A 27,711-nucleotide genomic window follows, 5' to 3' on the forward strand; every position below is an offset into this window, starting at 1 on the left:
ACAAGTGGCCTAAGACATTGCAGCAGGCTCTCCAGACTACAACATTTTTAAATTTGTGTGATGTACGACTCCAACCACTGGTGTTTCTGCTCCATACTAATTCACCAGTGTTCCTTGATGCCAGAAACGGTCACTCTCCTCAACCCTGGAATCCAGGGTTGCGTTTGAATAATGAAGTCTGCACCCAAGTTACAACCAGAACCTTAGTGATTAGGTTGTTAAATAATTGCCACTGTCATTGACACCATTCATCACTTTACTTCCAGAGTAAGCTGACTGTGCAATAATTGTTTGGATTGGATTTATTTTTTTTTAAATAGGCAGGGAAAAATTGGGCATTTTCCCCACACATTCACTGATATACCAGGGTTCTAAATGTACTGGAGTATTGGAGTTAGAGCAGCAGTTAATTGCATTATTGCCAATAAGGCATTGCCCAGCATTCTAGTATCCACGAATTTCTAAAGAGAGAAAAAAAAATCAAGAGGGTAAGACCCATTTGCCATTACAGATAATATCAAGCTTTATAAAAAAACATAACTGCAAATGAGTAGAATGTCCAAAGATTGTTGAGAATAGTGAAAGAAACAAATGACTCAAAATTTAAGAAGGAAGGTGAAATAAAGAAAGATGCAGTCACTGTGATGGGATTGTACTACAGACCCTCCAATAGCAACTGGGAAACATATGCAGGTAAATTAGGGAAAGGTGTAAAAACAAAATTGTGACTGGGACATCCTTAGAGCAAGAGATTTTGAATTTGTTACACCAAGGAAGGTTTCTTAAATCAGTATGTCTAACAGGGGGGCTATATTGTACCTGATTTTTGGGCCCAGAGCCCTCTATATACTGCCTAAGGGAAGTTTCCTGAATGCACTTAAATTCCATCCCATTTAAGCCCTAACAGTATGGCAGTGCCAGTCTGTGTCAGGAAATTTAACATTCCCCACTATGATTACCCTATTATTCTTACAACTACACAATCTCTGCATATTAGTCCATTTAATTCCTGTTGACTATTCGAGGACCTATCCTCCCACTTCTTATTTCTCAGCTCCGCCAATAAAAAGCCTTGCTGCGAATCGAATCAAAAATGCAATTCCCCCTCCTCTTTCCTCAGCCTCTATCCCACCTGTACCCTAGAACATTAAGCAGCAAACCCTGTTCTTCCTTTATTCATGTCCCAATATCACGTAGCTATCCTACTCCATCTTGCACTGCAATAAATGTAATTTAACCCAAAAGACTTTCCTTACTCCTGGCCATTGTCCTGTCTCTCATACCTATTCAACTTGCTATCGTTGGCTTGCATCTCCTTCGATTCCCCGTTGCTTGGGACTCCAGCCCTTACCAATCTAGGTTAAACCCACCCTATCCCCCTCCCACTTTCAAATCTCTTACTAACCCTTCCTTCAGTTAGTCTTGACGAAGGGTCCCGGCCTGAAACGTCGACCGTACCTCTTCCTAGAGATGCTGCCTGGCCTGCTGCGTTCACCAGCAACTTTGATGTGTGCTACTTAAACCCACCCTAATAGTGTGAGCAAATCTGCCTGAAGGATTTTCATTCCCATCTAGTTTCTCTTGTACAGATCACCTCTGCAACAAAAGAGATCCCAATGGTTTAAAAATATGAATGTCTCCTACACCAATTTTCAGCCACACATTCATTTGCCATAACCTATTCTTGCCCTCACATGTGGCACTGGAAGTAATCCTGCAACTACTACCCATGAGGTCATGCTTTTTAACATCTTCCCGAGTTCCCAATTTTCACTCTACAGTACCTTACCCTTTTCTCTACCCATGTCATTTGTGCCAACGTGCATGGTGACTTCTGCCTACTTCAGAATGTTCCGTAGCTGATCTGTGACATCTTGGACCCTGGGATCAGGGAGGCAACGAACCACAGAGTCTCTTTACAACCACAGAATCTCCTGTCTGCCCCCTCTCCTTCCCCCCCACCAATGATTGAGTCTCCTATTGCGGAAGATGCCTGGGGCAGTTGTAGTCAAGTGAGACCACCAGAAGCAGCAGACAAGACAGACTGTAACAGTGTACACTCAGTCCAAACTAAACGCATGAGCCTCTGTAGTGACACTGGTCAAGAAAGGTCTTTCTAAAACATAGCATCTCTTTACACAAAAGTGGGTGCCGGGGACAGATGAGATAAAAGAAGGATGTCAAACATACCCAATAACTAAGGCTCGATTGTCTTTTTTCATGAAAATGATTCTGGGATTGAAAGGCTTGTCACATGAGGAGCGTTTGATGGCTCCTGGCTCTACTCACTGGAACTCAGAAGAGCGAGGGGTGACTTCATTGAAACCTACAGAATGCTGAAAGGTTCAATAGAGTGGATGTGGAGATGTTTCCTATGGTGGGGGAGTCTAAGATCAGAGGACACAGCCTCAGAATAGAGAGGCATCCTTTTAGAACTGAGATGAGATTTTTCTTTAGCCAAAGAATTCTGCGAATTCGTTGCCACAGGCGGCTTTGGAGGCCAGGTCATTGGGTATATGTAAGGCAGAGGGTGATAGATTCTTGATTAGTCAGGGCATGAAGGGATACGGGGAGAAGGCAAGAGATTGGGTCTGAGAGGAAAAATGGATCAGCCCAGATGAAGTGGAGCAGACTCAATGGGCCTAATTCTGCTCTTAATCTTATTGTCTTCACTAAGTTCAAGATATCATTGGCTGTCCGCTTAAAGTTTCAATGGACTTTTAACACCTCTACTATGAATGGCAATTGATCTTGTAAGTAAGGAATTCAAACATCATAATCAATATCCATAACTGCTGAGGCAATTAGGTATAAAAATAGCAGTTTTATGTTCAGATTTCAGAACAGTGTGGGGACCCTTGGTGATGTTGGTGCTGGGGAACAAGTTTCACCATTGGAGAGAGAGATTGGTTACGACGCTATTGCCAGAAGATCCCAAATCATTTGTAAGGGAAGGGTAGAGGGTAGATCACCGAGCTGGGATGTGTTGCTTTAGTTTAGATTGTTAACGACTGATGCCGATTGCCAGGGAGAAGAGTCAGACCGCCACTCACGGGGTGAGAATACCATAACATTTTATCTTTAAGAGGACCTCAACCTTGTCGTGATTTGGAGACGCATGCCTCAACGACACGGACAGCTTTGTTGGCTTTATGCTTTGGGTCTTAGTCGGGTCACCCATGCCAAACAGGTCAAAGGAAAGAGGCCAGACGAAGAGTTTGGGGGTGCAGCTCAGAGCTATCAAGCCTGATTAGTGAAAACGGTTACAGAAACAGCTGTGAAGAATCCTTTTACATTTGAGCGACCTAGGACAGAGAAAGAAGGAAGACCTTCATTGCTGCCCCAAACGCCAGTGGCGTAACATGCAGCAAGTACCAGGCTGGCACAAGACAGAAAATTAACAATTATGCAACCTTCATATTAACAGAGCATCATATTTAACAACACCACGTAGCTACAGGATTTAAACATAAGCAGTTTGTAGTGCCATTTGGGGCTACTAAGACATTGTTTTTTCTTTGTGGAGGCAGCCACATTTCATTCACCCAGAAGTCAGTGTGAGAAGCCCACCAGTCCGGAATGGAGAGGGAGGAGACCCCGAGCAGCAATCTATGCTTAGTGGATAGTGGAGCTATCTGGATCAAGAGCATCAGTACCAGCACAGATACATGATAGAGGCTTTTCACTCACTCACATCTTGGGTATTCGTTCTGTTGTCTTTATCAGGGGAGCTAGTGAGGCCTAAACACGTAGAAATGGCGTGGAGCCCCTCACAAGGTCTTGGAGGAACTTCTTCCTTTTGTTCTCCAGCTCCAGTAGAAAGTTGGAGACTCTTTCCTCTCGTTCTCTGGCGTACTTTAGGATTAGTTCCTGTTTGCACTCGATGCCTCCCATCTCCCCTGTTGTGCAAGAACCTGTTTCCTCCTGTACACAGATACGATCCACATCCAACTGCTGCTGCTGGCATGCTGCTTCCTGCAACATTTTTGCTTTCTACAAAATAAAAAGATAATTTATTTCACCTGCAAAACAAATTTGGTGGACGTCAATAGATCTATATACTGGATGATTCTGTGTTTGCTATCTTACAGTATCCATTTGGTGGGCAATTAGGTCTAAGTAACAACTGTAAACCCGTTTATCCAGTTATGTCATATGGCTCAGAATGTTGGACAATAGCTTGTAACATGAGGAAACAAATTGAAGCAGCAGAGATGTAGTTTTTGAGGAGGATGCAAAGAATATCATGGACGAAACGAATATCTAACGAGGATGTCATGAACAGAGCAAACACAAAGAGAAATAATGTATGAGATCATGAAAAGGCAACGTAACTTCATTGAACATGTGATTAGGAAAGAGGAGTTAGAATGCACGGTAATTATGGGAAAGATTGAAGGGAAGAAAGCAAGAGGAAGTCAAAGACAAATGATGATGGAGACAGCAGCCAGAGAACTGGAAATGAATACCAATGAATTGATCCACTTGACCCGAATCAGGAGTGTGTGGACCATGGCAATCAAAGCTCAAACTGGGCATGGCACCTGATGATGATGATGATGATGATGATGAAACCCCAAAAACAATGGGCAAGTAAGTCATGCATTCTACATATGTCAAACAGTTGCATCCAAGAGAAAGACTGTCACTATTCATCCTCTTCAGATAACTGAATTACTGATGAAGGTTTCGAGATCTGTGCTTCAAGACCTTCACCTCAATACCTCCTTATGCAATTGGATCCTCTATTTCCTCACTTGCAGACCGCAGTCTGTTTGGATTGGCAACAGCATCTCCTCCACAATCTCCATCAGCACAAGTGTGCCACAAAACTATGTGCTTAGTCCCCTGCTCTACCGGCTTTACACCTATGACTGTGTGGCTTAGCACAGTTCCAATGCCATATTCAAGTTTGCTAACAAAACCACTGTCTAAAGTGGTGACAAATCAGCATGTAGGAGGGAGATTGAAATCTGAGTAGTGCCACAACAACAACCTCTCACTCAATGTCAGCAAGACCAAGGAGCTGATTATTGACTTCAGGAGGAGAAAACCAGAGATCCATGAGCCAGTTCTCATCAGAGGTGGAGAGGGTCAGCAACTTTAAATTCCTCGCTGTCATCATTTCAGAGGACCTGTCCTGGGCCCAGTACGTAAGTGCCATTGTGAAGAAAGCATGGTAGCATCTCTTCTTCCTTAGGAGTTTGCAAAGATTTGGCATGACATCTAAAATTTTGACAAACTTCTACAGATATGTGATGGAGAGTATATTGACTGGCTGGTGTAGAAGTAGCAATGCCCTTGAATAGAAAATTATACAAAAAGTAATAGATACGACCTCCCCACCATTGAGCACATCTACATGGAGTGTTGTTGCAGGAAAGCAGCATCCATCATCCGGGACCCCCACCACCCAGATCATGCTCCCTTCTCACTGTTGCCATCAGGAAGAAGGAACATTAAATTTACCTTAAACTTTGCATTCACTTAAATAAAAGTTGGTAAGATCCCATGCCCAACCGAGGAAGCAGTCTTTAGTTGGTTTCAGTGCTTCTTGAAGGACTGAGGTATCAAATCTCACTGCATAATTTCCAGAGTTGCGATCTTCTCATGTCAATAATTTCTCCTTCAGCTTTCTTCAAACAAAAGGTGTAGCCATGGGCACTCACATGGCTCGCAGCTATGCCCCCCTGTTTGTCGACTACGTGAAAGAGACTACGTTCTAAGCCCACACTGGTATCACTCCCCAACTTTCCCTACATGGACAACTGCATTGATGCTGCTTCCTGCACCCATGTGAAGCTCGTCGACTTCATCAACTTTGCCTCCAACTTCCACCTAGCCCTCAAATTTACCTGGTCTGTTTCCAATACCTCCCTCCACTTTCTCAATCTGTCTCTATCTCTGGAGTCAGTTTATCTATGAATATCTTTTATAAACCCAATGACTCTCACAGCTACCTCTTCCCACCCAGTTACCCTCATTTCCTCCGTCTCCGCCACATCTGCTGTCAGGATGAGGCTTTTCATTCTAGAACAAAGGAGATGTCCTTCTTCAAAGAAAGGGGCTTCCCTTCCTCCACCAACAACACCGCCCTCAACTGCATCTCTTCCATCTCACACACATCTGCCCTCACCCCACCAGGTATTCCTCTTGAATTCACCTACCACTCCACCAGCCTCTGCGTCCAGCACATAATTCTCCATAAATTCCACCATCTCCAATGAGATCCCACCACCAAGAACATCTTCCCCCCCCCCCACTTTCTGCTTTCCGCAGGGATCTTTCCCTACGCGACTCCCTTGTTCACTTGTCCCTCCCCACTGATCACCCTCCTGGCACTCATCCTTGCAAGTGGAACAAGTGCTAAACCTGCTCCTGCACCTGCTCCCTCACTACCATTCAGGGCCCTAAACAGCTCTTCCAGGTGAGGCAACCCTTCACCTGTGAGCCTGTTGGGGTGATATACTGTGTCCGGTGCTCCCAGTGTGGACTCCTGTATATCGGTGAGACCCGACATAGATTGGGAGACCACTTTGCTGAGCACCTAATCTCTGTCCGCCAGAAAAAGCAGAATCTCCCAGTGGCCACTCATTTTAATTCTACTTCCCATTCACATTCCGTCATGTCAGTTGCCATGATGAGGCCACACTCAGGTTGGAGGAGCAACGCCTTATATTCCATCTGGGTAGCCTCCAACCTGATGGCATGAACATTGTTTTCTCAAACTTTCGGTAATGCCCCCCCCCTTCACCAGACCCCATTTCCATTTCCCTCTCTCACCTCATCTCCTTACCTGTCCACCACCTCCATCTGGTGCTCCTCCCCCTTTCCTTTCTTCCATGACCTTCTGTCCTCTCCTATCAGATTCTCCCTTCTCCAACCCTTTATCTCTTTCACAAATCAATTTCACCACTCTTCCCCTGCCCCCCACCTCCTGGTTTCACCCATCACCTTGTGTTTCTTCTTCCCCTTCCCCCCACCTACTTACATTGACTCCTGATCTTTTTTTCTCCAGTCCTAATGAAGGGTCTCAGCCCAAAACGTTGACTGTATTCTTTTCCACAGATGCTGTCCAGCGTTTTGTTTGTGTTGCATCATTTCCAGTGCTCCTCTCTCTCAAGTCCCATGCCCCACTACTCTCCACTGCCTCACCCCCCCAACCCTTCCTGAAAAAGTCCTATAAATTTATTCCATGGAGCAAAGAGTACTCACCTGAAGGGCAAGATAGTTGACTTGGTACTGCAGGATGGCCTGACATAGATTCCAGAATGTATACTCAGGCCACAACACAGGTTGGAACACCAAACATGAATGAGAGGTCTATAAAGGCAAACAATCACTACTTAACTAATACTTGGAGATAATAACTTAAACAATGAAAAACAAAAATGGAATGCCCAAAAGGGTGGCAAACATTCTGTAGTGGCCTTTGGAAGAGTTTGAGCATAGCTGAAGGAAAAATCATTTGAATGAAACAACTGCATTGCTCTTTCAAAGAGTCACTATTGATATTTCAAGAGCTTTCTTTTGACCACTGAAAGATGTAAAAAAAAATATCAAGGGACAATTTCAATGGGGTGAGTCCTGAATAAATTGGACTCCAAGCTTAGTAGGTGAACAACAATAAAACAATGATGGCCTTTACAGTACAGATGCTTTAGTTGCAGAATAGAGACATTCATATAAGGAGGTGGTGGACAGTGTCCTCTATTTACTGGGAGTGTTACAGATGAAGGGCCCAAAGCATTGTTGAGGATCCCTACTACCCATCCCACAAGCTCTTTGACCCACTACCGTCAGGAGTATAGGACTGACAGACTGGGTAACAACTTCTTCCCTCGGGGCTGTGAGATTAATGAATACCAAAGTCTTATCACTAGGCCAGTGAACTGTTTACCTGTGCTGCACTTTACTACATGCATTTTGTATTATATTTTAAAAACTTATTTATAGTTTAATATTTTAGTTTATGTGTTGTGTGTGATATATGTTGTGTGGGTGCACCGTAGTCCAGCGGAACATTGTTTCATTTGGTTGTATGTATGTACAGTAAGGTGACAATAAATTTGAACTTGTGACAAAGGAAAATAAATGGCAGACTCTTTTTGAGAAGCAGCAGACAGGGATGAGATCATAGATACACACAACGTTCTGGAGGAACTCAGCAGGCCAGGCAGCATCTCTGGCAAAGACTAAACAGTTGACATTTCAGGCTGAGACCCTTCATCAGGTCTGGAGAGGAAGGTGGAATGAGTCAGACTAAGAAGGTGGGGGGAGGGAAAGAAGTGGTACAAGGTGGCTTGTGATGGGTGAAACCGGGAGAGGGGGAGGGGATGAAGTAAAGAGCTGGTAAGTTCATTGATGAAAAAGATAAAGACTGGAGAAGGGGGAATCTAATAGGAGAGGATAGAAGGCCATGGAAGAAAGGAAGGGTGAGATGCACCAGAGGGAGGTGATGGCAGGTGAGGAGATAAGGTGAGAGAGGGAAATGGGAATGGTGAAGGTTGGGGAGGGGGGCAATTACCAGAAGTTTGAGAAATCAATATTCATGCCATCAGGTTGGAGGCTACCCAGATGGAATACAAGGTGTTGCTCCTCCAACCCGAGTATGGCCTCATCGCAACAGTATAGAAGGCCATGGACTGATATGTCGGAATGAGAATGGGAAATAGAATTGAAACTGGTGGCCACTGGGAAATCCCACTTTTTGTGGCGGATGGAGCGAAAGTGCTTGATTAAGTGGTCTCCAAACTATGTCGGGTCTCACACTACTGGAGGCCACATTGCGAGCACCAGATACAGTAGGTGAGCCAAACAGACTCACAGGTGAAGTGTCGCCTCACCTGGAAGACTGTTTTTTGCCCTGAATGGAAGTGAGGGAGGAGGTGTAGGGGCAGGTGTGGCACTCGTTCCGTTTGCAAGGATAAGTACCAGGAGGGAGATCAGTGGACAGGGACGAGTGAACAAGGGATTCGTATAGGGAGCAATCCCTGTGGAAAGTGGAGTGGGTCAGAGGGAAAGATGTGCTTGCTGGAGGGATCCCCTTAGAGGTGGCAGAAGTTACGGAGAATTATGTGCTGGACGGGGAGGCTGCTGGGGTGGTAGGTGAGGACAAGAGGAACCCTACCCCTGGTGTGGCGGTGGGAGAATGGGGTGAGAGCAGATATGTGCAAAATGGAAGAGATGTGGGTGAGGGCAGTGTTGATGGTGGAGGAAGGAAAGACCCTTTCTTAGAAGGATATCTCAGTTGTTCTGGAATGAAAAGCTGCACCCTGAGAGCAGATGTGGCAGAGACTGAGGGAATGGAATAGCATTTTTACAAGTGATAGGCTAGAAAGACGTACAGTCCAGATAGTCGTGAGAGTCAGAGGGTTCATAAACGATATTAATAGGTAGTCTATCTCCAGAGATGGAGACAGAAAGAGATCAAGAAAGGTGTCAGAAAACCCAGTAAACTGAAGGCAGGGTGGAAGTTGGAGGCAAAGTTGATGAAATTGATGAGCTCAGCATGGGTGCAGGAAGCAGCACCAATGTAGTCGTTGATGTAGCATAGATAGCACAGACCATAGATATTGTTCATAAGAGTAACCAGAAGACTCTCATATCAGATTAATAGCTAAAGGTGCAACTTGTGCAAATGAAGATTAATTGAACTAATTAGGAAACAGGTACATTTTAATGAATGGGATTTAACCAGAAATACTAGTTTTTTTTTCCCCCTCTACAGGTGCTTCCTGACTTGTTGAGTATTTACAACATTTTCAGTTTTTGTTCCAGATTTCCAGCTCATAAAGTATTGTGTTTTTGTCATAAATTAGCTGAGCAAAATTGAGATCGCAGGAGTTATTCCAACTGAGTGAAGGGAATAGTGGTGCCTGCATTGTTAGCACATTTATTCACCAAATTATTAATGAGTTATGTGGCAGGATCATGAATTGCTTCTCCAATTTCTGCAGAATTTCTGACTGGGGAGACTTGTGCTAAAACATACAGCATTAACCCATTAGTCTCATTTTTGCTATGACAGCCAAAGCATTTCTGACTTAAGGAAACTTTGGGTTATAGTGAGTCCTCAGAACTCTTTCACAAACCAGGGAGTGTGCAACACTTAAAAACAGTTCTCCTGCTTAGAAGATGATCAGGAGCTATTTCTCTGGTCTACACCAGTCAGGTCCTAAGGGTGTCAGACGAGAAAGTTTTAACCTGTACTTCTAATGTGTGGTAAAATTATGGAACCCTCTTCTGTAAATGGCATTTGAAACTAGCTCAATATTTAATTTTAAAACTGAGAAGGATATACATTTTTAATTAACCTAAGCTTAGTTAGGTCATGGAATGATTTCACTGTATAGAACAATAAGATTGAGGTGGTTAATTGAAAATTTCAAAAAACTCCAGAGAGTGTAAATCTAAAAAAACAAACAATGACAATATTGGGAAAACTCAGCAAGTTAGATTGCATTGTGAAATGAAGGCTCTCCAATCTGACATGTTGTGTCTTTTTCACCTCCCAGGGATGCTGAGCTTTTCCAGACTTCTCTGCTTTTGTTTGAAGAGCAAATTGTCTAATATCCCTGTTCAATTTTTCTTTCAGCATTCACAATCAAACTGATTCCACAATTATGTTTAAAATAATAAAAAGCAAATTATCAACAAAGTTAAAGAATTGGTGCTTAATGCATTCAACACCATGGCAAAAAAAAAATCTGGATTGTGCGGTAACAGTTTCTAATAGCAACGCTTTCTGTCACAGGTGATTGGAGTTTAACCGAAAATAAATTAATTTTTGCATGTTTCACAAACATATAAAATAGGAGAACATTCATTCCTTTAATTCCTGAGTACCAAATACATAAACCCTGGATATAGGGTCAAAAAGAATGATTCCTGCAAATAGAATGCATTGTTTAACAGAAATTTGTGAAATGGTAAAACTAAATTTTACAATGAATGAATAAAACAACATTCCCACATCAGAACCTTACCTGCCACAACAAAAAGTCGCTGAGACGAACCTCTCCCGATGTCCGGATCAACAGGTCTGGGTCTGGGGAACTGCTGGAGTACAGACACTTGGCCAGCAGGGCTTCAGAGAGATCACTGAAACACAAAAGAGCTGAGATTAAAGCCATAAAATAGGACAGCAAACACCACTGCCATACCTTTGAAGTGCACCATCACTGGCACCTAACCACAGACTCGAAATTAACCAAACTCTCCATCTACGCTTACCCCAACCACCACTATTTCTTATCCACCATGATCAACATCGTCCAGCTTACCTCTCCCACAAAAACCCTCATGGTTCATTCCCATCCTCACCACCTTCCACTGATACTAAACAACACCCCATATAGCAGCATGGCAGCGTAGTGGTTAGCAGTACGGTTTATGGTACAGGCGACTAGGGTTCAATTCCCGTTGCTGCCAGTAAGGAGTTTGTACGTTCTCCCTGTGACCGCGTGGGTTTCCTCCCACAGTCCGAAGACATACCGGCTGGTAGGTTAAATGGTCATTGCAAATTGTCTCCCAATTACACTAGGATCAAATCGGGGGGGGGGGGGAGGGGGGGGTTTGCTGGGTGGCAGGGCTCAAAGGTCCAGAAGGGCCTATTCCACCCTGTATCTCAATAAAAATAAACTAAGATAAAATATTCTACAATTCTTCGTCCCAACCTTCATTAGTTCAATTGTAGACCCCATTTCCCACAGAAGCACAGAAGAAATTGACCTCTCTCTACCTCTGCGTACACATTATGCAGGGGTGTGTTACCTAGGCCTCAATAATCCTTCCTCGACTCCCAACGCCATTTCACGGACTGCACTGGTGATCTCATGCCGAGAGGTGTAGGCAAAGCACACATTCAGGAAACATCTGAAATAGAGCCGGGCAGTTAATGAGGATCACATCCATTCCTGCTGGAGTACTAGACAGAGAGACAGACAGACACACACACACACGCACAGCACAGCACAGCAGACATCCTTACTTGTTATAACTCTGTGTTGCTAGCACAGCCTGTGCAATCAGCTCTTGAATATCAACAGGCAAAAGGGTCAGGTTCCCTAAAACTCTGATACGGACACCATATTTCTTCAAGTTCTCCCTAGTGAACAACAATTAAAGCAATTCATTCATTGTTAATAAATATCGCAGGAATATTCACACTTGTATATCTAAGAGTAAAGAGGATTCAAATGAGATTAAGCAGACTTTATTACTGCCTATGATTTTCTATGTCAGCTTCTAAATATTAAAAACAAAACAACAGTATCTTCTAACTAATCAAAATTAAAAATGAAATGTCAAGAGGTGGTTCAATGATGATTACAGTCAACAAGAACCCTCACTGATTATTTATCCCTCCCAGAGGTTCGCAACCATGCCATGGACTCCAGGTTGGAAACTCCTGCTCTAACCCAAGGTAGGATCAGACTGCAAGCAAGCGTCCTCCCTCATGACCAGGAGTTGTGTTCTACTGATAAACTGGTTTATTATTGTCACACATACAGAATTAAAGTGAAGATTTTTGCTCTCTATGGCATCCATGCAGATAATTTCATTGCAACAGTGCACTGAAGTAGTACAAAGGAAAGCATTATTAACAGAATGCAGAATAATGTGTTACAGTTCCAGAGAAAGCACAGTGCAGGCGGACAACAAGGTGCAAGGCCAGAACGACATTGATTGTGAAGTCATGAGTACTAGGGGACTGTTCAATAGTGTTATAGCAATGGGATAGAAGCAGTCCTTGAGCTTGGTAGTAGATGTCTACAGGTTTTAGTATCTGCCAGACCTGCAGATGGGTAGAGACTGAGTCACCAGGACTATTGCTACTGGGTGCCTCAGTGTGCAGTCATCAGTCAACATTAGAAGACAAACCGGACAGAGTGTATGGGCCTTTATGACAGGTACTATGGCTAAGATTCAGAAACAAATTCGCTGCAAAAACACTGTTGAAAAAAAGCAGTTAAAAATGCTGACGTGTGATAGGTGCCACAACAGCAATCTGTTTTCAGACTTAGTATAGTTATTCAATGTGGTAATTTCCTGGAAACCTACTGTTCCTCAAGGAGCCTTGTGAACTTCTGTCGTGCAAGTTCCATTAGCCCATCCACTTCCTCTTTAGAACGCTTGAAATTCTCAATACTGAAAGCGTAAACAGTCACTTCTTGTATATTCAGGTTCAAACACCATCGAAGAGTCTACAAAAGAACACCAACCTGCTATTTTAGTGTAACATCTCATAGTCATCAATCCCTGTCAAAGAAAAAACACCTAATCTTTTCTACACTTCTTACTCAAGATATTGCTTTTAGATCTCACATGTCTATCATTTGGAGTCTTTGTTCAATCTGTCGGATCTAAATTGAATTGAATTGACTTTATTTCTTACATCCTTCACATAAATGAGTTAAAAATCCTTATGTTATGTCTCCGTCTGAATGTGCAAATTATAGTATTTTAAAAAAAGTATGTATAGTAAGATATACAACAGAACAGTCAATAATTAATAGAGTAATTAATCAAAACAACATGATGTTTATTAGTTATGAAGTTGAAATTTTTCTGGAAATACTGAGTTCTCACTATTCTGTATTTTGCAAAATAAAGCATTAGTATTTTAAGTAGCATTTAACGTCGGTGGTGGGGAAACTGCTGGAGTCAGTTATCCAAGATGTGATAACAGCACATTTGGAAAGCGGTGAAATGATCGGACAAAGTCAGCATGGATTTGTGAAAGGAAAATCATGTCTGACGAATCTCATAGAATTTTTTTGAGGATGTAACTAGTAGAGTGGATAGGCGAGAACCAGTGGATGTGGTATATTTGGATTTTCAAAAGGCTTTTGACAAGGTCCCACACAGGAGATTAGTGTGCAAACTTAAAGCACACGGTATTGGGGGTAAAGTATTGGTGTGGGTGGAGAATTGGTTAGCAGACAGGAAGCAAAGAGTGAGAATAAACGGGACCTTTTCAGAATGGCAGGCGGTGACTAGTGGGGTACCGCAAGGCTCAGTGCTGGGACCCCAGTTGTTTACAATATATATTAATGACTTGGATGACGGAATTAAATGCAGCATCTCCAAGTTTGCGGATGACACGAAGCTGGGTGGCAGTGTTAGCTGTGAGGAGGATGCAGGGTGACTTGGATAGGTTGGGTGAGTGGGCAAATTCATGGCAGATGCAATTTAATGTGGATAAATGTGAAGTTATCCACTTTGGTGGCAAAAATAGGAAAACAGATTATTATCTGAATGGTGGCCGATTAGGAAAAGGGGAGGTGCAACGAGACCTGGGTGTCATTATACACCAGTCATTGAAAGTGGGCATGCAGGTACAGCAGGCGGTGAAAAAGGCGAATGGCATGCTGGCATTTATAGCGAGAGGATTTGAGTACAGGAGCAGGGAGGTACTACTGCAGTTGTACAAGGCCTTGGTGAGATCACACCTGGAGTATTGTGTGCAGTTTTGGTCCCCTAATCTGAGGAAAGACATCCTTGCCATAGAGGGAGTACAAAGAAGGTTCACCAGATTGATTCCTGGGATGGCAGGACTTTCATATGAAGAAAGACTGGATGAACTGGACTTGTACTCGTTGGAATTTAGAAGATTGAGGGGGGATCTGATTGAAACGTATAAAATCCTAAAGGGATTGGACAGGCTAGATGCAGGAAGATTGTTCCCGATATTGGGGAAGTCCAGAACGAGGGGCCACAGTTTGAGGCTAGAGGGGAAGCCTTTTAGGGCCGAGATTAGGAAAAACTTCTTCACACAGAGAGTGGTGAATCTGTGGAATTCTCTGCCACAGGAAATAGTTGAGGCCAGTTCATTGGCTATATTTAAGAGGGAGTTAGATATGGCCCTTGTGGCTACGGGGGTCAGGGGGTATGGAGGGAAGGCTGGGGCGGGGTTCTGAGTTGGTTGATCAGCCATGATCATAATAAATGGCGGTGCAGGCTCGAAGGGCCGAATGGCCTACTCCTGCACCTATTTTCTATGTTTCTATGTTTCTATTTCATCTGCCTAGACAGTATTTCAAAGGAAACATTGTTCCCACAAGAAAATTAAAAATCACAGTTTAAGTTTTTGAAAATCAGAATCCCCATTATTAAAATAAGGCATTCTTAATGACAATAAAAAAACAGTATTCGATAAATGAACTTGCCACATGGATGTAATTTTTACCTCAGCTAGTTTCTCAAATCCCTGAGAGTGGCCCTGTTCTCGTTCTACTCGACACTTCTGTGCATAACGTCTATTCCCATCCATGATGAAGGCCACGTGCTTAGGCATGGGACCAACCTGCAGGACAGGAAAAAAATACGTTTGCTTTCAGAAATCACTATAAGTTTTCAGATACTTTTAATAAAGGATGTGGTGCCTTGTAGTGAGAAACCGTTCAGTGAATCCCTCGTAACACTTAATTGAAGCATTTGCCCAGTATACAGTGAATAATCGTTGTGAAGTGCAGGATTTGAGTTTGACTATGACCCGCAAACAGAAACTACTCTCTCACATCCTGAGGAAAATTATAAAGAGCTGAAGCTAAATATTGTGGATGTTGGAAATCTGAAATAAAATTTAAAAATTCTAGAAATACTCAGCAAGACAGACAGCATGCATGGAATTACAGAGGCATGAGAGAGGAGCCAGCCGAAGTTGAATGGAAGAGGATACTAGCAGGGATGATGGCACAGCAGTGATGGCTATAGCTTCTAGGAACAATCTGAAAGGCACAGAATAGATACGTACATCCCAAAGAAGAAAAAGTATTCTAAAGGCAGGATAACATGATCGTGGCTGATAAGGGAAGTCAAAGCCAATATAAAAGCAAAAAGTGAGAGCATATAAAAATAAGTGGTAAATCAGAAGATTGGGAAACCCTTACAAACCAACACAAGGCAGCTAGAAAAGCCATAAGTCGGAAAAAATTAAATACAAAGATAAGCTAGCCAACAATATCAAAGAGGATACCAAAAGTTTTTTTTCCAGTTATATAGAGTTAAAGAGAAGCAAGAGTAAATATTGGACAGCTGGAAAAATGACGCTGGAGAGGTAGTAATGGGGGACAAGGAAATGGCGGGTGAACTGAATAAGTATTTTGCATCAGTCTTCACTGCGGAAGACACTAGCAGTATGCTGGAGGTTCGAGTGTCAGGGGCAGGAGTGAGTACAGTTGCTCTTACTAGGAAGAAGGAGCTTGGGAAACTGAAAAGTCTGAAGGTAGACAAGTTACTTGGACCAGATGGACAACACCCCAGGAGCTGAAGAGAATGTGGAGGCATTAGCAGACATCTTTCAAGAATCACTAGATTCTGGACTGGAAAAATGCAAATGTCACTCCACACTTCAAGATGGGAAGGAGGTAGAAGAAAGGAAATTATAGGCTAATTAGCCTGATTTCAGTGGTTGGGAAGGTGTTGGAGTCAATTGTTAAGGATGTGATTTCAAGGTATTTGAAGGCACATGATAAAATAGGCCAAAGTCAGCATGGTTTCTTTAAGGGAAAAATCTTGCCTGACAAATGTTACAATTCTTTGAGGAAATAACAAGGATGGTTAAAGGAGAATCGGTGGATGCTGTGTACTTGGATTTTCAGAAGGCCTTTGACAAAGTGCCGCACATGAGGCTGCTCAACAAGAGCCCATGGTATTACAGGAAAAATACTAGCATGGATGGCACATTGGCTGATTGGCAGGAGGCAAAGAGTGGGAATAAAGTTTTCCGATTGGTTGCTGGTGACTAGTGGTGTTCCACAGGAGTCAGTATTGGAACCGATTCTTTTTACGTTGTATGTCAATGATTTGAATCTCAGCTTTGTGGCCAATTTGTGGATGATGTGAAGATAAGTGGAGGGGCAAGTAGTGTTGAGGAAGCAGGCAGACTGAAGGAGGACTTAGACAGATTAGAAGAATGGGCAACAAGTAGCAAGTGGAATAGTGTCGGGAAGTGTGTGGTGGTAGAAGGAATAAAGGTGTAGATTGTTTTCCATATGGGAAGAAAATATAAAAGGAGGGATGTAATGCTGATGCTGTACAAGGCACAGGTGAGGCCTCAATTGAGGTACTGACAACAGTTTTGGGCCCCTTATTTTAGAAAGAATGTGCTGACATTGGAGAGGGCTCAGAGGAGGTTCACAAGAATGATTCCAAAAATGAAAGGCTTACCGTACGAGAACAACTGATGGCTCTAGGCCGGTACTCGCTGGAATTTAGAAGAATGAGGGGAGGAGAGATCTCATTGAAACCTATCGAACGTTGAAAGGCCTAGATAATGTGAATGTGGGGAGGATGTTTCCTATGGTGAGGGAGTTTAGGATCAGAGAGAACAGCCTCAGAATAGAGGGACATTCATTTAGAATGGAGATAAGGAGAAATTTCTTCAGCCAGAGGGTGTTGATTCTACGGAATTCATTGCCACAGGTGGCTGAGGAGGCCAAGTAATTGTATGTACTTAATGGGGAGGTTAATAGGTTTGTGATTAGTCAGGGCATCAAAGGTGATGGGGTGAAGGTAGGAGAATGGGGCTGAGAGAGAAAAATGGGAAATCAATCAGCCATGATGAAATGGTGGAGCAGACTCGATGGGCCAAATGGCCTAATTCTGTTCCCGTGTCCTTAAAGCTCGGAGTCCAGATCGGAGGTTTCAAACCTCATTGACTGTGACACTCTACATCATTACAAAGAAGCCCAACGTAAGATTTGTGGAACAACGCCTCATCTTTCATCTGGGCATGTTGAGCCTGCAGGATTCAGTAGTGAATTCTCCAGTATCTTAAATTAACTGGTTTCTCTCTCCATGGGCACGGACACTGTTTGACAAGCTGTTCTTTCACCATTTTCTGGTTTTGTCTCTTGAATTACTATTACATTACCATAGATTATATTTATTCTCAATTACGGATGCAGTAAATCTATATCGACAACACAATAAGTCATGCAGATGATATGCAATGATTATACTTCCTGCAAGCTATCCTGATGCGTGCACTCCTCTAATGATCAGAGCAGCTATGCCTCGGCAACCATCAATTCCAGCTACTCAAGCAGACAACTGACAGGGCAAATGAACGTACAACAATGAAGTCATTTAAAAACTGAATGATTAATTTTTCATCTGAGTGGAATCCCTTGTTTGTCCATCCCATTGAAAAGAAATTGATACATTTACCTTTAAAATGGACGCACACAACCTCTCTACAAAGTTCAGCTCTGCTTCCTGGATCCAAGCCATTCTGTGTTGAATGGTTTTCACTGCAGACACAGGACCAGTGGTATTCTATAATACTGGGGGGGTGTGTGGGGTGTTTTAATTATGATACACCACAAAGCATTAGGTGGTCCACCCGTTCCCAATGGAGGGGGCTTCCTTCAGGCAGAAGAGGAGTTAATTTTTCCCTAAAGGGAAGACAAGAGGTATCATGATTACTAAAATGTTAGTCAAACAACAGGGATTCTGCAGATGCTGAAAATTCAAATGTTAGTCAATTCAGTTCCCCCTTTCTCCACAAGGATTTACATTATTCCGTACAAGTTAAATACAATTCTAGGTATTGCACTTTAAGGAGGAGGCCAGGCACGAGAGTAGGATTCTGCCAGAATGACATGAGCAATGAGGGCAAAGAAGATTTAAGTTTTAACGTATGTGCTTAAAGTGTTAAAATTGAGCAACGAGCAATAAGAAGCTGCTTCCTTCTTCAATAGAGCAATATCCTGGGTAAAATGGGGACATTTCCGCGCCCCTCTCCCCACTCCACTTCAGCATCGATGATGATCTGGATCCACAGCCTGGAATTACTGAGAAACAGGTTTGAGGAACTTTCAAGGTATAATTTGAAATGTGTTTAAGAAGGATTAATTCTGAAAATTTAAATTAGCAGTTCTTCCAAAGGGCAGGAAAAGCACAATAAATTGGTAAATTGAGTTATTAGTGTCACATGTCTGGAGGTAGAATGAAAAAAACTTGTTTTGCATGGCATCCACATGCAAGATCTTATTACAATAGTGCAGAGGTAGTACAAGGGAAACCAGCAGCAAAATACAGAATAAAGTGTTGTGGTTACAGAGGAAGTGCAATGAAGGCAGGCAATAAGGTGCAAGGCTATAATGAGGTACATCGTGAGGTCAAGAGTCCACCTCACCATGGTAGGGAACTGTTAAATAGTTTTGTAACAGTGCAATTGAAGCTGTTCTTGATCCTGATGATATGCGTCTTCAGGCTTTTGTATTTCCTGCCCAGTGGGAGAAGTGACAAAAGAGAATGTCCAGGAGAGGTGGGGTCTTTGATCATGTTGGTTGCTTTACTGGGAAGATTTGAAGATCGAGTCCCAAACACATGAACACAAATGCTTGCCTCACAATTTCAATCCAATACAGAGGGAGTGTTGCTCTGTCCATCTTTCAAATGTGACCTCAAAACAAGATCACATCTGCATTTCAGGTGGTCATAAACGATCTCAGAATCAGATTTTAATATCACCAGCAGACATTATGAAATTTGCTGTCTTTGCAGCAGCAGTATAATGCAATACATAATAATAGAAAAAAATAAATTAGTAAGTTTGTACATCAAATAGTTTAAGTAGTACAAAAATATAGATAAGAAAGTAATGAGGTGGTGTTCACGGGTTCAATGTCCATTTAGAAATCTGATGGCAGAGGGGACGAAGCTGTTCCTGAATCATTGAGTGTGTGCCTTCAGGCTCCTGTACCTCCTTCCTGATGAGGGAAATGAGAAGAGGAGACATCCTGGGTGACAGGGGTCCTTAATGATTGTTGACACCTTCTTGAGGCATCGTTCCTTGAAGATGGCCTGGATACTACAGAGACTAGTGTTCATGACAGAGGTGAGTTTACAACTTTCTGCAGCATACTTCGATCCTGTGAAGTAGCACCCCCACCCCATACTAGATAGCGACGCAGCAGTTAGAATGCTCTCCATGGTACATCTGCAGAAATTTGAGAGTTTCTTTGGTAACATACCAAATCTCCTCAAACTCCTAATGAAATATAGCTGCTGTCTTTGTAGCTGCATCAATATGTTGGGCCCAGGTTAGATCCTCAGAGATGTTGACACCCAGGAATTTGAAATTGCTCACCCTTTCCACTTCCGACCCCTCTATGAGGACTGGTGTGTGTTCCCTCATCTTACATTTTCTGAAATCCAATCAATTCTTTGGTCTTATTGACATTGAGTGCAAGGTACACTCAACCATCTCGCTCCTGTATGCCCTCTCATCACCATCTGAAATTCACAGCATCTCCACAGTAGGACAGCTGTAACCAGCATCTTTTCATCATCTCACAGAATTCAGAGTAGAGGTTATTATTAAAGTATGCATGAGTTAGACAATCGTGAGATTTGTCTGCTTACAGGCAGCCACCTGAAAGAACCCATTTAAGAAAAGAAAGACCAACACCTAACATGAAGAGAAAGGGAAAGCACACAAATTGTGCAAACGACAGCGTTCCAAACCAAACCCAGTCCATAGATCTGATTCTCCAGAGCAGCCGGAGTAGGCCCAAAGCCCCAGTCTCAGTTCATCGTATATTGGGGCAAATAGCGTGAAGCTCGCAGACGTGAAGCACAGCAGCCGGTGCAGTCTGACAAACTCAGGACCACAGAGAGAGCAGCAAACATCGTGGGACAGTAGGTTAAATCGGCTACTTGTGGAAACCTGCTGCACACAAATTGGCTGCTGCTCTTTTTATTACAGCAAAAACTACATTTCAAAAGTACATCATAGGCTGTGTAAAGCTTCAGGACATACTGTAGGCACAACTATATGTACAAACCCCATTTCCAGAAAGGTTGGGATATTTTCCAAAATGCAATAAAAACAAAAATCTGTGATATGTTAATTCACATGAACCTTTGTTTAACTGACAAAAGTACATAGAAAAAAATTTCAATAGTTTTACTGACCAACTTAATTGTATTTTGTAAACATACACAAATTTAGAATTTGATGGCTGCAACACACTCAACAAAAGTTGGGACAGAGGCATGTTTACCATTGTGTTACATCACCTTTCCTTTTAATAACAGTTTTTAATTGTTTTGGAACTGATGATACTAATTGTAGTAGATTTGCAACTGGAAATTTTGTCCATTCTTGCTTTATCTAAGACTTCAGCTGCTCAACAGTCCGTGGTCTCTGTTGTCTGATTCTCCTCTTCATGATGCGCCATACATTTTCAATAGGAGATAGATCTAGACTGGCAGCAGGTCAGTCAAGCACACGCACTCTGTGTCTACAAAGCCACGCTGTTGTAACCCGTGCAGAATGTGGTCTGGCATTGTCCTGCTGAAATAAGCATGGACGTCCCAGGAAGAGACGTCGCCTTGATGGCAACATATGTCTCTCTGAAATCCTAATATATGCCTCAGAGTCAATGGTACCTTCACATACATGCAACTCACCCATGCCATGGGCACTGATGCACCCCCATACCATCACAGATGCTGGCTTTTGCACCTTTCACTGATAACAATCTGGATGGTCGTTTTCATCTTTGGCACGGAGAACTCAACGCCCATTTTTTCCGAAAACTAGCTGAAATGTGGACTCAGCTGACCACAGCACACGGTTCCACAGTCTTTCGGTCCATCTGAGATAAGCTAGATCCCAGAGAACTTGCCAGCGTTTCTGCATAGAGTTGATGTATGGCTTCCTCCTTGCGTAATACAGTTTCAAGTTGCATTTCTGGATGCAGCGACGGACTGTGCTGAGTGACCATGGTTTTCTGAAGTACTCCCGAGCCCAGGTGGCTATAATTGTCACAGTAGCATGACTTTTCTGTGCACTTTTCAATCTTATTTTAACTCTGTCCAACTTTTGTTGAGTGTGTTGCAGCCAAATTCTAAATTTGTGTATATTTACAAAATACAATTAAGTTGGTCAGTAAAACTATTGAAAATCTTTTCTTTGTACTTTTGTCAGTTAAATAAAGGTTCACGTGAATTAACATATCACAGATTTTTGTTTTTATTGCATTTTGGAAAATATTCCAACTTTTCTGGAAATGGGGTTTGTATATACTTACAAGTCTCTCTTTATTTCCCAGCACTGAAAAAGAGCGAAAGATCTACACTTAAACATGAGGAATTCTGCAGATGCTGGAAATTCAAGCAACACACATCAAAGTTGCTGGTGAACGCAGCAGGCCAGGCAGCATCTCTAGGAAGAGGTACAGTCGACGTTTCAGGCCGAAACCCTTCGTCAGGACTAACTGAAGGAAGAGCTAGTAAGAGATTTGAAAGTGGGAGGGGGAGGGGGAGATCCGAAATGATAGGAGAAGACAGGCGGGGGAGGGATGGAGCCAAGAGCTGGACAGGTGATAGGCAAAAGGGATATGAGAGGATCATGGGACAGGAGGCCCAGGGAGAAAGAAAAGGGGGAGGGGGGGAAAAAAACCCAGAGGATGGGCAAGGGGTATAGTCAGAGGGACAGGGGGAGAAAAAGGGGGGGGGGGGGAAGAGAGAGGAGAGAGATAGAGATAGAGATAGAGATAGAGAGATAGAGATAGAGAGATAGAGATAGAGAGATAGAGATAGAGAGATAGAGATAGAGAGATAGAGATAGAGAGATAGAGATAGAGAGATAGAGATAGAGAGATAGAGATAGAGAGATAGAGATAGAGAGAGAGATAGAGAGAGAGATAGAGAGAGAGATAGAGAGAGAGATAGAGAGAGAGATAGAGAGAGAGATAGAGAGAGAGATAGAGAGAGAGAGAGAGAGAGAGAGAGAGAGAGAATGTGTGTATATAAATAAATAACAGATGGGGTACGAGGGGGAGGCGGGGCATTAGTGGAAGTTTGAGAAGTCAATGTTCATGCCATCAGGTTGGAGGCTACCCAGACAGAATATAAGGTGTTGTTCCTCCAACCTGAATGTGGCTTCATCTTTACAGTAGAGGAGGCCGTGGATAGACATGTCAGAATGGGAATGGGATGTGGAATTAAAATGTGTGGCCACTGGGAGATCCTGCTTTCTCTGGCATTGGAAATTCAAGCAACACACATCAAAGTTGCTGGTGAACGCAGCAGGCCAGGCTCCCTACGCAACTCCCTTGTCCATTCGTCCCCCCCATCCCTCCCCACTGATCTCTCTCCTGGCACTTATCCTTGTAAGTGGAACAAGTGCTACACATGCCCTTACACTTCCTCCCTCACCACCATTCAGGGCCCCAGACAGTCCTTCCAAGTGAGGCGACACTTCACCTGTGAGTCAGCTGGGGTGCCTGCGTCCAGTGTTCCCGATGTGGCCTTCTATGTATTGGCGAGACCCGTCGCAGACTGGGAGATCGTTTTGCTGAACACCTACGCTCTGTCCGCCAGAGAAAGCAGGATCTCCCAGTGGCCACACATTTTAATTCCACATCCTATTCCCATTCTGATATGTTATCCACGGCCTCCTCTACTGTCAAGATGAAGCCACACTCAGGTTGGAGGAACAACACCTTATATTCCGTCTGGGTAGCCTCCAACCTGATGGCACGAACATTGACTTCTCTAACTTCTGCTAATGCCCCACCTCCCCCTCGTACCCCATCCGTTATTTATTTATATACACACCTCTTTCTCTCTCTCTCCTTTTTCTCCCCTTGTTCCTCTGACTATACCCCTTGCCCATCCTCTGGGTTTTCCCCCCTCCCCTTTTTCCTTCTCCCTAGGCCTCCTGTCCCATGATCCTCTCATATCCCCTTTGCCAATCACCTGTCCAGCTCTTGGCTCCATCCCTCCCCCTCCTGTCTTCTCCTATCATTTCGGATCCCCCCTCCCACTTTCAAATTTCTTACTAGCTCTTCCTTCAGTTAGTCCTGACGAAGGGTCTCGGCCTGAAACGTCGACTGTACCTCTTCCTAGAGATGCTGCCTAGCCTGCTGCGTTCACCAGCAACTTTGCTGTGTGTTGGTTGAAAGATCTACACTGGTGTTTATGTTGCACAAATGCCTCCTCCTTTTTAATTTATCCTTTCATGATAACATTTTATTCCTTTTTGATTCATGCATCTGTTGAAATACATTAACGCTTTGTTTTAACCAAGACTCGTAGTTGTTTATTCCACATTCCAATCTTTAAATAGGCGTTACATTGAACAGTACAGCACAGGGACTGGCTCTTCAGCTAAAAAGTAAACCATATCCCTGCCCCCAGACAAAGCCCTCCTACCTACACAATGCACATATCCCTCCATCTTCCTCATATTCATGTGCTTATCTAAACTTCTCTTAAAAGTCTCTAATGTATTTGCCTCTATCAGCACACCAGGCAGCGTTCCAGGCATCCACCACTCTGGGTAAAAAAACTTACCCCTCACATCCCCCTTGAACCTACCCCCCTCACCTTCAATACATGCCCTCTGGTGTTAGACATTTCAACCCCAGGAAACAGATACTCCCCTGCCTAGTAAAGGCATCCGTTAGTCTTGCGAGACCATGGATCTGCGCCTGGAAAGTCTTCACTCTCCAGGGCGCAGGCCTGGGCAAGGTTGTATGGAAGACCAGCAGTTGCCCATGCTGCAAGTCTCCCCTCTCCATGACACCGATGTTGTGCAAGGGAAGGGCATTAGGACCCATACAGCTTGGCACCAGTGTCATCGCAGAGCAATGTGTGATTAAGTGCCTTGCTCAAGGACACAACACATTCCCTTGGCTGGGGCTCGAACTCACGACCTTCAGGTCACTAGTCCAATGCCTTAACCACTTGGCGATGTGCCTGCTCTATCTATAAATCTTTTAAACCTCTATCAGATCTCCCCTCAGTCTCCGTCATTCCAAAGAAATTGGAGCTTAGAAAAATAGAGGGTCATGGATAACACTAGGTAATTTCCAGAGTAAGTACCTGTTCAGCATAGCATTGTGGGCTGAAGGGCCTGTATTGTGCTGTAGGTTTTTCTATGTTTCTAAATCAACCCAGACTTGTCCAGCCTAAGTTAGCAACACTGTCCTTGAAGTCTGTATTTTTGATATTTTCCACAAAAAGTATCATTTCTAAACCTGCCTGATATTCAGACATTGCAAAAAACTGATTATCTGGTCATTATCATTTTCCTAATGTTACAGACATAGTAGCATGGTGGTTAGCACAACACTTTACGGTGTCCCAACACTGCCTGTAAAGAGTTTGTATATTCCCCCCATATTTTGCCTGGGTTTCCTCCCACAGTCCAAAAATGTACCAGTTGGTAGGTTAATTGCTCATTGTAAATTGTCCCGTGATTAGGCCAGGATTAAATCAGGGGGGTTGTTCCAAGGGCTGGTTCCACGCTGTACCTCAATAAATAAATATACAAATAATTTGGGTGTCATAGTTCCTACATTAAAACGCCAATTACACTTCAATAGTACTTCACTGTCAGTGAAGAACTTTATGACATTTTGAAAGGCACCATATACCTGCAGGTCTTTTCTTTTTCCGGAAATGGTAAGAATCTCTGTTTCCTTTTACTAATCTCAGAGATGAAGGATACTGCCCAACAAGGATATATGGAGTATGAATGGTTAACGTGCACTGAAGTTTGGAAGAGTGGGAGGTAATCTCACTGAAATCTACACGATTCTGAAAGGGATTGTTGATAAGGTAGAAGCTGAGAACTTGTTTCACCCATTTTCCGAACTAGAGAGCAGACGTGTCATCCTCTCTCTTACTGGAATGAAGATTTGGAGTCAATAAAGTTAAAAGGGGCCATAATTATATAAAATATATCTGACATGATACTCATAATTAGAAGAGAATGAGGAATGAGTCGAAGAAAAGTCTCTCTTGTATCGTACACAGGTATAAAAAATGCTTTGGAACTTCTGCAACTTGCTGATCTTGAATAAGGCGTTAATGATAACTATCTTGTGGATTCCAAGATATCATACATTCAAAGCTGAGAATTATGGAAGGCAATTACAAGATGAGAAGAGCATAATCCAGGAAGCACATAACCTACCATGCCTTTGAACCTTCCTCGGCTGCCCGACCTTCCTCGTCCCGCCCACATCCCAAGCTGGGAACCAATCAAACACTGACCTTACTTTCGATTGACTGCCGTAGAATCCAATGGGGAATTGCAACGTCGCTCAGGCAGCTGAGCAGCAGGAGGCACTCGCCGCTGAAGGCCGAGGCTGCCGGGGGTTCACTCCGCTGCTTCCCGTCTCCACACCAGCTTCTTTTCCCCTCAGACTCCGGCGCTGTCCGGCCTCCCGTCCTCGAGTCCAGCCGGTTTCCCCGGCCGCAACGTAGACTCGCCGGTGCCCGCGTCCTGATAGCAACCGGCGTGATTGCGTCATTCGACGCGTTTGCGTCACACACTTCGCCGCCTTCCTTGCCCGACCGCCTCGAACCCGGCTACAGTTTGTTGAAGTAATCGATTCTTGGGTCTGGTCCGAGATCGGAGGGTTCAGCAACTAACGATTTATTTCACAATTTAAGCTTTTATCTGCCGTGGAAGCTATAAAACAACCTTGAGACAAACAGGAGAAAATAGGCAGATGCTGGAAATTCAGGCAACGGACAAAATGCTGGAGGAACTCAGCAGGCCTGGCAGCAGCCATGGAAACACAGTAAAAAGTCGATGTTTTGGGCCTAGACCCTTCACAGCCTTGAGAAATTGGTTGAAAATCAGTAATAGGATCAGGTATTCAGATGGTACCCGTCCCATTTTACAAAAAGTACAATTTTGAGGGAGAAAAATTCTCAAAACGTTCACCAATACAACATGAGGCATTGGTGTAAGCATAAGATGGCTTTAAGTCCTCATAGGATGTCCCTCAAGACCAAAGAATTTACTTCCACCCCCCTTCTGAGGAACAGAAGATGACCATGCATAGAATCTATTAGTATGGAATAACTTCTACACGCCAGCTACCACAAGCGTCTGACAAAGTAAGATTTAGGTCCAAACAGAAGATGACTGGAGATAAGGCTCTGTTGCACAGATTTAATTCAAAGTTTTTAAAAAAGTAAGATTTATTATCAGAATACATACATGTCACCACATAAAACTGTGAGATTCTTTTTCTGTGAACATACTTTGCAAATCTATAGAACTGTAACTATAAACAGGATCAATGAACAACAAATAATGCAAATGCAGATATAAATAGCAATAGTAACAAGCATGAAATAACAAGATAAAAGAGTCCTTAAATGAGTGTAGTTATCCCCTCTTATTCAAGTGCCTGATGGTTGAGGGGTAGTAACTGTTCTTGAACCTGGTGGTGCAAAGTCCTGAGGCTCTTGTGCCTTCTGCCTGATGACAAGCAGCAAGGAAAGAGCTGGGTGGTGATGGTCTTTGATGATGGGTGCTGCTTTTCTACAGCAATATTTCATGTAGATGAGCTTAATGGTTCGGAGGGTTTTACCTGTGATGTGCTGGCTGAATCCACTACCTTTTGTCGAATTTTCTGCTCAAAGGCATTGGTGTTCCCATGCCAGGCCATAATGCAGCCAGTCAGCACACTTTCCGCCACACATCTATAGAAGTTTGCCAAGGTTCTTGATGAATGCCAAATCTCCACAGACTCCTGAGGAAGGCGAGGCGCTGCTATTACATTTATATGATGGGTCCTCTGAGATAGTATAAATAAGGGCATCTGTTAGTCTTGCGAGACCATGGATCTGCACCTGGAAAGTCTTCACTCTCCAGGGCACAGGCCTGGGCAAGGTTGTGTGGAAGACCAGCAGTTGCCCATGCTGCAAGTCTCCCCTCTC

At 43.4% G+C, this 27,711-nt stretch overlaps 1 protein-coding gene across 4 annotated transcripts; it reads right to left on the reverse strand.

Moving 5' to 3' along the window:
* Positions 1–287: 287 nt before the first annotated feature.
* Positions 288–26,311, reverse strand: dhdds (dehydrodolichyl diphosphate synthase). Of its 4 annotated transcripts, XM_072247396.1 has the most exons (10): positions 26,029–26,311; positions 18,178–18,404; positions 15,194–15,310; positions 13,066–13,208; positions 11,993–12,109; positions 11,776–11,877; positions 10,989–11,103; positions 7,216–7,323; positions 3,695–3,993; positions 288–461 (listed from the first exon to the last, which is right to left on the reverse strand). In XM_072247396.1, the coding sequence occupies exons 2-9, from the start codon at positions 18,238–18,240 to the stop codon at positions 3,742–3,744; spliced, it is 1,017 nt and encodes a 338-aa protein (XP_072103497.1). In that variant the 5' UTR covers positions 18,241–18,404; positions 26,029–26,311; the 3' UTR covers positions 288–461; positions 3,695–3,741. The 4 variants fall into 4 exon arrangements, with proteins under 4 accessions (XP_072103497.1, XP_072103495.1, XP_072103494.1 ...); XM_072247394.1 differs by having other exon boundaries at positions 288–3,993; positions 26,034–26,311; XM_072247393.1 differs by having other exon boundaries at positions 288–3,993.
* Between the last annotated feature and the right edge of the window lie 1,400 nt (positions 26,312–27,711).

This window comes from Mobula birostris, chromosome 30 (assembly GCF_030028105.1).
Source record: "Mobula birostris isolate sMobBir1 chromosome 30, sMobBir1.hap1, whole genome shotgun sequence".
In the NCBI taxonomy this organism is placed as follows: Eukaryota; Metazoa; Chordata; class Chondrichthyes; order Myliobatiformes; family Myliobatidae; genus Mobula; species Mobula birostris.